The sequence below is a fragment of the Conger conger genome, chromosome 7 (genome assembly GCF_963514075.1).
Source record: "Conger conger chromosome 7, fConCon1.1, whole genome shotgun sequence".
Lineage (NCBI taxonomy): Eukaryota > Metazoa > Chordata > Actinopteri > Anguilliformes > Congridae > Conger > Conger conger.
The window spans coordinates 6,067,159-6,079,904 of NC_083766.1; the positions used below are offsets into that span (position 1 = coordinate 6,067,159).

At 42.2% G+C, this 12,746-nt stretch overlaps 1 protein-coding gene across 3 annotated transcripts; it reads right to left on the reverse strand.

The window, feature by feature from the left end:
• Nucleotides 1–423: 423 nt before the first annotated feature.
• On the reverse strand, nt 424–12,448 carry LOC133133784 (ELMO domain-containing protein 1-like). Of its 3 annotated transcripts, none has more exons than XM_061249999.1 (12): nt 12,084–12,448; nt 11,490–11,579; nt 8,269–8,414; nt 8,077–8,105; nt 7,835–7,932; nt 7,437–7,566; nt 6,472–6,605; nt 5,739–5,807; nt 5,244–5,267; nt 4,878–4,928; nt 3,042–3,175; nt 424–2,640 (listed from the first exon to the last, which is right to left on the reverse strand). In XM_061249999.1, exons 2-12 carry the CDS (start codon nt 11,504–11,506, stop codon nt 2,465–2,467), a joined length of 1,008 nt encoding a protein of 335 aa, XP_061105983.1. In that variant the 5' UTR covers nt 11,507–11,579; nt 12,084–12,448; the 3' UTR covers nt 424–2,464. The 3 variants fall into 3 exon arrangements, with proteins under 3 accessions (XP_061105983.1, XP_061105982.1, XP_061105984.1); XM_061249998.1 differs by having other exon boundaries at nt 12,023–12,447; XM_061250000.1 differs by lacking the exon at nt 5,244–5,267 and having other exon boundaries at nt 12,023–12,438.
• Nucleotides 12,449–12,746: the final 298 nt, after the last annotated feature.

Sequence of the window (12,746 nt, forward strand, 5' to 3'; positions counted from 1 at the left end):
AACTGTTGTTTGTGGACATTTATTGCTGTGGCATGCTTTACATCACAGACCACAACACCAGAACAGAGATCCCTGTACACTCGGAAACTGAATGGCCATAGATACATTCCAAAATGATCTTGGCAGGTGTATGTTGAGTTGCCATGAATTACACAACCCTACAGGGAGACAGCAATCTCCTCATCTTGACAGAAATAATGGAAGAGGTAGTAATCTTAGTATTCTGAGTACATACCTCAGGATTGCTGAGCCAAGAAGAGAAGCTGTGATGTAAAGACTTGATGGTCATCTGAAGACTGTGGACTGAAGACTGAAGACGGTAATTGTGGGGACACATTCATTTTCCTAGCTCAATTTAATAAGGATAACACTGAAGAAACTCCATATTTTTTCCTGCAATAAGCTCAAAGCTGACAAATACCATAGATGTCATCTTTTTATTACATTAAGCTGTTAGTATAAATACGTAAGTACCTTTTATCACAGTACAGTAGATTTGTGCACATTACATAAGCATCTGCATTGCTAGGGTGTGTCTTGCCTGGACATCTGCCAGGCCTTAGTAAAAACAACACAGAAAACAGGTAAGTACAAGCACCTCACAGAATCCATCATGCACAGTGATCTTAGTGGCTTGGTGAGATGACACATTTTGTTTCTTAAAGCACTTTTATACAGCAGATATTCATTTATTCTTTCTAATGTCTTCTACATAATTATTGCACACTATAGTAAAGCCCTTCAACTCAAAAACACAAATGGCCCTTTGCGGCCATTAAATAGATGGTGTATTTACACAATAACACAATTCTCAAAAAACACTGAAAACATTCTAATTGCCGTGAATGAAAGTTGGAGCTTAGAAAGGAACATATTTCTGCAACAGACTGACATTTAGACTCAAGTATTATTACACAATACTGCTGACAGGCTTAAGCATTCACATTTAAATGTCACTCACTGATTTAATACTGTACTAGAAGTAATGTACAGTGGCTGTGGCAAAGGAAGATATTACATTGCTCTTTTTAGACAAATAATTTCTATGTTAAGACCATAAATGTTCATCGAAGCTGTGACTAAACTGCAGAAAAGCTCAATCATAGCTGTGTTAAAAATTCATGCAGACCCTGTGACCGTTAACATGAGGTCATCAATGCAATACAACATATGAACTTATTCATAATTGCTAAAAGTTAAAAGGGCTTCACCAGACTAAACACAGATAGCAAGTTAAGTTACAAAACATGCTTTTGTAATACTATATATCAAATAAGATGTTTAAATGGAGATGCTACAAAAATATAAAAAACAGTCCCCTAGGTTAAATTAAATGTCATTAAAAATGTATGTGCCATGGTGCAACAGAACATCACAGTACAGTGAAAGTGCAAACAGTGATCTGGACACTCAATGAAAATCATAGTTACGATGTGCTGCGTAAGAATGAGGAGCCAAGCGAACAGCAGGCACCAGTGTTGTTGTCAAACCGTCCAGACAAACCTTGAATTATTGCTTTGGCTACTAGAACAAAGAACAAACATTCCTCCGTTTTTCTAATCAACGTTCAGATATCTTTTTTTTTTGTTGCACAAACAATCATGAATCTAGTATATTAACATTCACAAAGAAAATGTCTTAAAAGTCCCTGTTCTTACAATTGCTTGTTATTAATATTTTTTGGCAAAGAAATACTCAGGTCTGATAATTCTGCTCCCATATTGTGGAGCTGAATTCCTTGTGTTATTGTCACCTAACGGACATGTCTAGCACAACTGCGAGCCGTGACATTACTGACCATAAGATGGGTGTTGTCTCAGCAGGTGATTGACTCAGCAGGGCCGTCAGTTCTTCTTCTGACTTTCTGGCATTGTAACCGCGCTGCTCTTCGTGTTTTTTTTAGTCCATTATTTTTCATGCACTGCCTCATCTGCCAAAATCATCAGCATGCAGCAAAGAGCTTCTACTGCTTTCCTTCGTTTAAAATTTTCTTTCTCTTACCTATTTCCGCAGTGGTAAAAAAAAAAAAAATCGCTTTGCCACATCCCTGCTAAGTCTTTGATTCGCTTATGCCATCCTCTCTCGACGCAGCTCTTAAAACAGCCCAGTTTCTACATTATTCTTCAAAATGTATGTCATTTAATTGACAATTCCGTGTAAAATGTTCACCCCATCTAGACTGATCTCATAATACATATCGGCGACAATACGAATGATGAAAGCGATAAATAATGAAAATAGTAACTGAAAGATATGGCACGGCTCAGCGCTGCCAATGCACGCATACAATCAGCACGGTCTTCAGTGACGCTGGTGCAGGGCAGCAGCAAGGCAGGTGTGGGTGTGAGGACAGGGCGGTGACATCGTGGCAGTGACATGGAGCAGCTGGCAGGGTTACAGGTAATGGAGGTGGGGTGGGGGTTTTAAAGGTTTGGGGACCGGGGGGCTCTGGGATCGTAGGTGACTACAGGTTGACCAGGTGGAGGTCGGAGGCAGCGAAGTGCGGGCACAGGGTCATGTTGGGGTTCTTCAGCTGCTTCAGGACCCTCTTGTGGAACTTGGCACGGACACGGTTAAACTCCATGATGTCGGAGGGGTCCTCCTCTGTCCAGAACTTGTGGAACTCCTGCATGAGGTAACCTGAAAACGGGAAAAGCAGACTGTGAAACAGGGCTTTGCAAGGGCAGACCCCGACTCAAACCGCAGCAGGACAAGTGTCGAAAATCTCAGCTATGAAAATGAGCTGTGCCATGGAGACCAGGGGCAAGGAAACACTGGGTTGGGGCGGCCTGTAGCGTAGTGGTTAAGGTGCATGACTGGGACCCGCAAGGTTGGTGGTTCGATCCCCGGTGTAGCCACAATAAGATCCGTACAGCCGTTGGGCCCTTGAGCAAGGCCCTTAACCCTGCATTGCTCCAGGGGAGGATTGTCTCCTGCTTAGTCTAATCAACTGTATGTCGCTCTGGATAAGAGCGTCTGCCAAATGCCATTAATGTAATGTAATATAGTAGGTCTATGCACGGCAGAGCAGATATACTCACAGAAGGTCTGCTGGAAGTTTGCAAGGCTAGGCATCTCTGGAGCCACATTGTACAGGTGGGTCTTCAGGGCACCGCTGACCAACAACGCGTAGGCCAGGTCAGTGATGTTGATGCCCACGATGGCGAAGGAATATCTGCCATGGCAAGAGAGGTCTGCTTCATCATCACAAAGGACAGCTAATTTCAGCCCACCGAGTATGCTGCTCACGCAAGGTGTGAGGTTGACACAATAAATCTCAGCGTTAATGATGATTATTCCACCCCACATTGAGACTAATAACGGCACAGGATTCATGACTTGCGGTCAGCAGATGGGTCCTTAGCAGGCGGGTTCTCCCCTTATGGTTAATGTGATGGTATGTACTTTGAGCTGACATTGAGCACTTAGCATTGTGGGTAATAACGATGAAGGTCAACAGCACTGCTACAGCACATGCTTGAACAGGGTGCAGAATGGGGGATTAATCAGCTTTACTGGGCATCGACAAGCCATGTGATAGAAAGGCACACATCTGCATTGTGCAAGATGTCATTCCCAATAGCATCTCAGTCTTTTTCTTGCGCTATCAGCAGTTGTTTTATACCTCCATCACCTGTGTTCATGCAAAAGGCTCTGACTGTTTAAAGGAAGGCTGCCATGTTAAATGTCTGTCATATTCACGAAACTCCTATCGCTAAACTGCTAATGTTTTTGTTCCTTGTAAGCAGAGGTCCAGCATAATTCCAGTGTTTATGTGTGAATGAGAAACAGGGATAGAGGGTATGCATGTATGTGTGTGTGTGATATGTATTCCTGTGTGTATGTGTGCCTGTGTGTATGCATGTGCGCATATCTGTGTGTATGTGTGTGTGTGTGTGTGTGTGTGTGAGTGTGTACATGTGTGAGTTTGCACACACAAGCATATGTGAATAATTCCAATATTTCTAAGAGATGCCAACCTGGTTGGTTTTTTTTTTGTTTTTTTTGCTTTCATATTTTTACAGATATTGCATGAATTCCTTTTTATTGATTGACTAATTGTGTCATGATCTGTGTTTTGTGAATTAATTTCATTGTTTATTATCCTTTATTTTTGTAATTTATTATTTTTCATATTCATGTTTGTTTTGACTGTCATAGTATTCCTGTGTTTGTGTCTGCCTTACCATGTGCTTGTGTTTTCTTTGTCCTGAACCCCGCCCTCACCTGCCTCTGTTAGCCACGCCCCCTTTGGTTCATTTGCATTCTAATTGTTCTGATTGATTCCTCCCTGTTCCTCGTTGTCTCCTGCCCATTAGTAGCTTCCCTCTGTTATTTAAGTTCTTCCCGTTTGTTCAGCCCTTGCCAGATTGTGCCTGAAATGTTTAGTGAGATATTCTACCCGTTTTTGCTCTGTTCCCATGTGCGCTTGATAGATCTTTGATTTTCTGTTTATATAATATTTTTTGGATCTGATCTTTTGGCATTTTTTGAGTTTTGGGTTTTTGAGAATTTGTTCTGTCTTTTCTGAGTTTGAATTTTTGATTTTTGATTTTTGAATTCTGAGTGACTGCCTTGTCTGATCCTGGTGGAAATAAATTATTCTCTTTTTGTCTACTACTTGCCGGTCTGCATCTGGGTCCTTGTCTGCGAGTCCTGACAAATTGTGGATTCAGGGCAGTTTCTTCACAGTAAAGTGCAATGAACATCCAGATTCAACACTACATTGAGCCCACAACATGCACAAAATGTATTTGTATTCACAGTAACTAGGAGAAACCGCTGCATGACAACAATCTTTAAAGAAATATCCAGCATAAACTTAAAGGGAATTGCAGCCAATTATGTTTTGAGATGGGGTGACAGTAGATACTCACCCGATCGCTTTATCAAACTTCTTCTTTTCCCACTCTGCCTTGCTCATCTTGCTGTGGAAAGAGACCAAACCACACGGGAAAACAGCTCTGTCAGATTACCAGCAACCAATAACTAATATGCCCCAGGCAGATGGCTTACACCCGGGGTCACAGATGTTCAGAATTAAACTGGTGGGATAATTGCATCATATGTAATCATTCCATAATTCATTTCATAATCTAGTTCTCTGTAGTGACACATTATGTATGTAGAAGACATGAGGATTCTACTTAGAAATTGGCATTGGAAACTAAATAAAATGTACAAAATGGAAAAGCATATTAAATGATTTAAAAGAATAAAAGCAAGACAAAATGATGAAATACCTGGTGGTTCCCTGGGCAATGGGCCTACTCAAGAGAGAGGAATGAAAAGAACAAAAAAACATGTGTTCACTGACAGGATGCAGTGGACCTGAAGCTGATCAAAAGCAAACTGACGGTAAGGCACAGGATCTCCTGTTGCTCCAGATTTCTCTGACTTTGGAAGTGGACAGTGCGCAAATAAAGCATGGAAACTGTGTGAAATGCAAAAGAACAGACGTGACAATTTGGCAAACAGATGTGACAACTCCAGATGATTTACCCCTCTTTGCTGGAAGCGACAGTATCTTTTTTCCCCCAGCTCAAAAAAATCTTGAAAGCTATGCTGTAATTCGGAATACTCATGACCATTGAATACCTGAGTCTGACAAATAATAATTTTCCGAAGCTATCTCATTGTGAATAGAGTGACACGTCAGAATTGATTGGCGTTTCCGTCGTGCGTTGGCTGTGGCATGGCCCTGCGGAGAGAGGTGAGGATTGGTGGGGATAACTGACCTCTGCTTGGGCTGCAGTGAGTCGTGAAGCACCTGCAGGGCCGCAGCCTTGTCATGCTCTGCAAAGTATCTGCAGCCACAAAGAAACCGCATGAAAAGGCCAGGGTTATCGACACAGTGGTTACCGTCAAAAGTAGTTCTGCCTTCTCACTGCTGCTAGCAGGGTTAGTAGTAGAGTAGCCCACTTCCTCTCTGTGCAGGAAGCGCCCCTGAGCGCACATGCTCAGCGAGCACTTCATTAGGTATTTATTAGACTTATGTTTTAGACGTATCAAGTCTTCTGCTGCTGTGGCCTATCCACTTAGAGGTTTGACGCACTGTGTGTTCAGAGATCCTCTTCTGCATACCACCTTTCTTATGTGTGGTTATTTGCGTTACTGTCACCTTCCTGTCAGCTTCTGCCAGTCTGACCCTTCTCCTCTGACCTCTGTCATTCACAATGCAACAACTGCTGCTCACTGGATGTTTTTTGTTTTTTGCACCATTCTCTGCAAACACTGGAGACAGTTGCGTGTGAAAATCCCAGGAGATCAGCGGTTTCTGAGATACTCAAACCCCCCTATCTGGCACCGACAATCGTTCCACGGTCAAAGTTATTTAGATTACACTTCTTCTCCATTCTAACATTTGGTCTGAAACACAGCTGAATCTCTTGGCCACCTCTGCATGCTTTTAAATATTTGCATTAACAAGCCGGTGTACGGGTCTACCTAATAAAGTGGGTGTATACTCACAGGAGGTTGTGCAGTCCCAAGAGGCCCATGCCCCTAAAATCGGTCTTCGGGTCACTGCCTTGGAAACCAATTTCACACCACTGCTTAGAGATGCGTCCAGTCAGTGGAGTTTCAGGCCGCAGGGCCTTCCACAGCTGCAGAAAAAAACACCAAGGTGGGGTCAACGCCATTTCAATTCAGCCATTTCAGGAAATAAATTGAAATTTTATTCATACATTGAAAATGCCAATAATGTCCGTTGAGGAAAGTACAATTCATTAATTGAATTTCAATTAATTTCTTTAACTGGCGGAATTGAAATGGACCCTGCGTGTCACTGAAAGGGGCTTCACTGAGCAAAAACAAAGACACATATATGCAAGACGATAAAGGAAAAAGATGGTAGCTTTTCAATATATAAAACACCACTCAGACGCTTGTGAAGTTATTGTCAAATGTCTCTAAAGCAGATGTGCATAAGGACAGATGTACAGGTGCGTGGTTGACATCAGCCTTTTCTATCCACTTAAAAGCAGGTGTATAAAGGTTTGCAACCTCCAAGGTCGGGGCCTACAGTTGGATCATAATAAGAATCATAATGTTTGCAGCCTACAACAGAAGAGAGCTTAAACACTGTTTGTGTGTGAAGAGAGGAATGTGAAGACTGTTTGTGTGTGATGTTAAATGGTAAATGGTTGGCATTTATATGGCGCCTTTATCCAAAGCGCTGTACAATTGATGCTTCTCATTCACCCATTCATACACACACTCACACACCGAACGGCGATTGGCTGCCATGCAAGGCGCCAACCAGCTCGTCAGGAACATTTAGGGGTTAGGTGTCTTGCACAGGGACACTTCGACACGGCCCGGGCAGGGGATCGAACCGGCAACCCTCCGACCGCCAGACGACTGCTCTTACTGCCTGAGCCATGTCGTGTGTGAAGAGAGGAATGTGCAGACAGGTATCCGGGCTTGCGCTTTACCTTAAGCAGCATTTCCTCATGCTCTGCGTTCTCACAGTCATACGGCTCCCTACGTAGCTTCTCCACCTCCAGCACCAGGTTCCTGTAGCCCACAATCTGGAAGAGGCTAGCCTGGAGAGAGATGCCCAACCTGGGCAGGAGAAAGACGGCACGTGGGTGAGCAAGGGGAACCGTCTCTGCATTCTGAAAGAAACAACTGGACCATGACTCGGGTCAGAGAACAGGCCCAACTCCACCTGTTCCACCTGCCGATAAGTAGGTCTGAACTATGATGCCAGAAGGAAGAAAGACGTGGCCATGATACGGGATGTGTTGCCCTGATGCAGGGGGTCAGTCACACTTAAAACATGCCCCGGCTTACTGAAGACTGATTGGAGAAAACTTTGGGCACAACTTACTGTGGGTTTGTGTCGGGATTGATCTTTTTCAGGGTCATGATGTCATCGATAGTCTTCTCCACTGAATCTGGATGTACACTGACCGCAGATTGGAGGAGCTGATAAGGAAATTATACCGTAGATATTACCACAAACCACATCACTGTACTACACAATATGTAGGGGTAATGGCCCCACAGATTGACAGTCTTAGCCAAATTAAACCAACAGTGAAAAACGTGAAACATAAAAACTCAACTCACCTCATTCTTAGAAAACCTAAGAGAGGACTCTGTCAAGACAAAGCAGATCATCGCAGGAGGGGTCAATAAACTATTTCCAACAGATATGTATCTTAACAGAAACAACAATAGTTTAAATTATAATTTACAGCATTTAAGGACAGTGGCTGATCTGCAGGTAACTTGTGATAATCACGTAACGTTGACAATCACCTATCTTGAGGGTCCTGCGAGCCCCCGGTTTGTTACTGTAGCAGATACGCTGCAGTTCGCATCGCCCGGTGACCTTCCGGATCACAAACTTCAGGGTTCGCCACAGACATTTGCAGTACAGGAATACGAAGAACTGCGTCAGGACCCTGGGGGGACAAGAAAAACGATCATTTCAACTATAACTTACAGCATTTAAGGACTGAATTCCACTGACTTCCATCTCCTACTGAGGCCGTTATCAAGTCAATCAGATCAGGACAGGCCACATGCTATGTGTAGTGCCCTCCAAAATGTTTGGGAAAAGACCCATCATTTATTTATTTGCCCCTGTACTCCACAAATTGAGATTTGCAATTTAAAGAATCACATGTGGTGAAAGTGCACATTGTGTTTATACATAGTCCCTTCATTTCAGGGCACCATAATGTTTGGGACCCAGCAATGTTATGTGAAGAAAGTATTTTGTTGTATATGCCATGACTTCCTGACCTATCAACATCATCAGAGTCTGGATATCTTATTCTGAGGTTGTCCTATAAGCAATAATAAAACTTTGAACATGAATTTGGAACACATTTGTTGGCTAAATGGCTTTAAGTCATCAAGGGTCCAAGGTATCAAATCCCCTCCACCCATCTACTGCTGCCAGATATTGAGTAGATACAAAAATAATTGTTTCTTCTGAATATATTTTCTGTTCAACAAGAACATTCTATTTGCAAAGAGCATTAGTATCACTGCATTAGCATTAGTATCTGAAAATAACATATCCAGACTCTGATGTTGTTGATAGGTCACAGACAGTCATCAGGAAGTCATAGCATGCAACGGATATGCAACAAAATACTAAACATGACTACTTTCATTGACATAACATTGCTGCGTCCCAAACATTATGGTACCCTGAAATGGGAGGTCTATGTTTAAACACTGCTGTGATTTAATCACCCAAAGACGCAATTCCTGAAAATCTGACAATGTGCATTTTAACCTCATGCAATTTATTTTATAACAAATCTCACATTTCTGAGTATGGGGGCAAATGAATAAATGATGGGGTCTTTGTCCCAAATATTATAGTGGGCATTGTATTTGCACAAGTTCAAAGAAGCGTACAAAAGCGTGCTTCCGTACAAAAAAAAAGCTACGTTCTTTTGGAGTTTCGTTTTATTTTGTAAAGGACAGAAAGAAATAACAGCACCCGTAACAAAGACAGAGCCTTAATGCCATTCTCAGAGTTGAAGGATTTACTTGAGCAGCCTGTCAGCACAGTCACAACATTTTCCCCCCGAAAAGTGTGCTTATCATGTGATATTCACAGCAGTGCGACTGTTTCTTCTTAGCCTTCTCATCAGAAGTACTGTAATAAGCTTCAGCAAGATGGGCAGTGTCATTTTGTCCGCGTCGATCTCCTTTACCGCAGATTAAGTGTGTCTTAGGCATGCTTCCGAAGCTCAAGCGAGACAAGGCAGAAAGTAGGACACAGGCTAGATACATTATGACCTTGTAATGTAGCACACCATTGGCAGTGGCAACAGAAATAGGCTATTTATGCACACAGGGGATGATTCTATTCTACGGTAGTAGATACGTAGATCTAATCACATACTGTACATCTGCGTGGATAGGCCTTCTGGTATACCGTTAAGTCAATCAGCTATTTTCCAGCATACAGGACAGTGTCGACATACTCATTGCAGCCATCAAACAGGTCAACTTGAAAAATAAAGCAACGAGTAAATTTACTTCATACACAGACATAAACTGAAGGGACAACAGGTAAAACCCCATAACCTGTCAGGATAAAGTTACTGGTTATTCTAGTAACTCATAATTCACAACACATCGGCAAGACCTGTTACACACTCAGTTTTGTAATCTTTTAAAGCGCCATGAGGTGTATTTGCTTGTAAGCAGCACAGATTTACTGACCTTTTTATGATCAGATGATGGAATGTAGCACAGTGCAGTGAATGGGACAAACCGGTCATACGGTGAACGATTAAAGATCAGTAGATAAGTGAATTAATTCAGCATCCACAGGGAATTGGACCCAAACTATTTGACTCTGAGCCTCAAAATCTGTATGCTGTAATGCACAGCGCTTGGCAATATTGACCAACAAATTATCAATAAGATGTGTTTAAAATATAATGCAGGGGCAAGCGTTTTACAGTATGCTGCGTGAAAAGCAGGCCTTCTGTGTGTGATTATTCCAATCCAGACACTTTTCAAATGAAAACCAACGGTGAATACTGGACAAGCATATTAATTAGTGCAGTGTTGAGTGGCCGCACAAAGCTCTCTCCCTGTTTGTGCGCGGAGCAGAGACACAATAAAGAGGCAACTCCATTAACCACTACCAGGGGACCCGTGAAGGCGCAGCGCCTTCATGCGTGCAGGCACGCGCTGTAATTAAGGACATAACAAGCCCCGTTTAATCGAACTGTACCGAGCAGCATTCATAATCCTTAGCAACCAAAAGGCCCAGGTCTGGTACACTGAAGCGGTATAGGCTATACTGTAATATAGACAACCATAACAAAATTTGAAATTGTACCGTCGTGTTCTTTATGCTATTATTGGGTAATAGGCCGTTCAAGAATGTGACCAAATCTAACTTCATTTGAGACATTTATGCCACAAATTAGGCCATTTGCTTCATTCCACGTAATAACAGCGCACGCACTGGGATAAGACAGTTTTAGTTAGCTGTGCACGTATGCAATCCTGATCACAGGATTGGTCACAGACGTGGGGCTATAGACTTAAATGTATTTGTTTTTTTGTTGTTGTTTTTTATTACTATTATTACAATTCCTCTGAAAATCTGGTTTCGTTTTTGCTACCCGAGTTGTACTACTAGGCCTAGATAGCAAATTCCAGGAAATTGTATTGTAGACAAGCAGACCTGCATTTCCCAGTCGCGTTGCAGAATTAGCTTTTTCCTGTCGCTTAAATATTCTATAAATATAACAGGAATCTTATTTTTCATCAATAAATTGTCTTCGCGGGCTACAAGAGGTTACATTCCAAAATAAAATACTCAATCATTATGCTAGTTAATTTCTGTACAAATATTATTATAATGGATTATTGATCAGTAACACAATACGGGTATAACAACAGTTGATTCTGATTCTGTTTTGTACATTCACGCTGATAAAGGCTATTTGCATTGCCTAAATGGTTTTCATAACAGTAACCATAGCATTACCTACCTTAAAAAATGCTTCATTTTGTTTATTTGTTTATCTTCCCGGTGTTTTCCTCAAAAAGTAATATATGTAGAAGATTCACATTGAGACAGGCTGTGGGAAAAGACCAAAATCAGAAAAACAGACGACCAGCAACCGATATCAATTCCCTATCCTTGCTGAAACGTAGCATACCAACATGTCGCGGACGGTTTAGTGTCTCTCACAGGGCTGCTCTATATTCTTCACGACAGCTGCGCCTCTTATAAGATTAAGTCTTTGTTTCTCGGAATTGTAATAGGTTTCAACCCATACATCTTTAAAATATAAAATGGCAACTGAAACGTGTCTCAATTTTACCACAGCATTAAAAACGGCTAGGCTATTTCAAAGTGACGTTACCATTCATTTCCACCCGCATGCAAGCACAACACAGTACACCTCCTAATCAGGTAAATTATATTCATGGTGCACGTTGAACAAGTGGAAACACTGCTCCGTGAAACCAATAATTATAAACGCAAGACGAAATTAGATTAACGATGGAAGAAACGCACAATTCCGAAGACGTCACTGCGATTCCACAGGCAATCGCGCTGTTCACTCCATGGCAGGTACCTGTTTTTCCTCCATGATGAATGTGTTACTGCGAGTAAGCAGACCGGTCGCCCACAACACAGCACTGCAGAGGATGCAGTATTGGTGAACGCGGCGAGCCAAGCCTCCACAACCAGACGTCAGCCTCCTCTTTCGCTCCTCTCTGCCTTCAACCTCACGTGCCCAAGTCGCTTTATCGGGGGGAAATGTATTTAAATAGTGACTGGCTACATTCAGACGCTCATGTCCTACATATTGCACACCTGCCTGTGGAAATATTTGTATTGAGTCGTTGGGGTTATGCGGCTTTCCCTGTAGCTTAAACTATAGCCTAACCTATAGCCTACATAATAAGCTTAAGGACTGTGTACGAGGACAATCTGTATTTGCCTTACGGTTTATTGAAATTTCGTAGATAACATCCCTATATTGGCGATATATGGTATCACGGTCTAATGAACTCATTAATAGGCTATAGCCGATTCATCCAATTCCCCTCAAAATACCCTATGCAGCTGAATGAATGAGCGAGCGTACGTACGCTACTGTAGTCGTAGTGCATGCAATTGCCTTCAGCGGTCGAGAACACACGGAACCTACAAGAAAGCACTGAATTTTTTTTAGATCCAGTGTTATTTCAGTGTTATACAATGCGCTCCATAATCATTGGCACCCCTGAAAAAT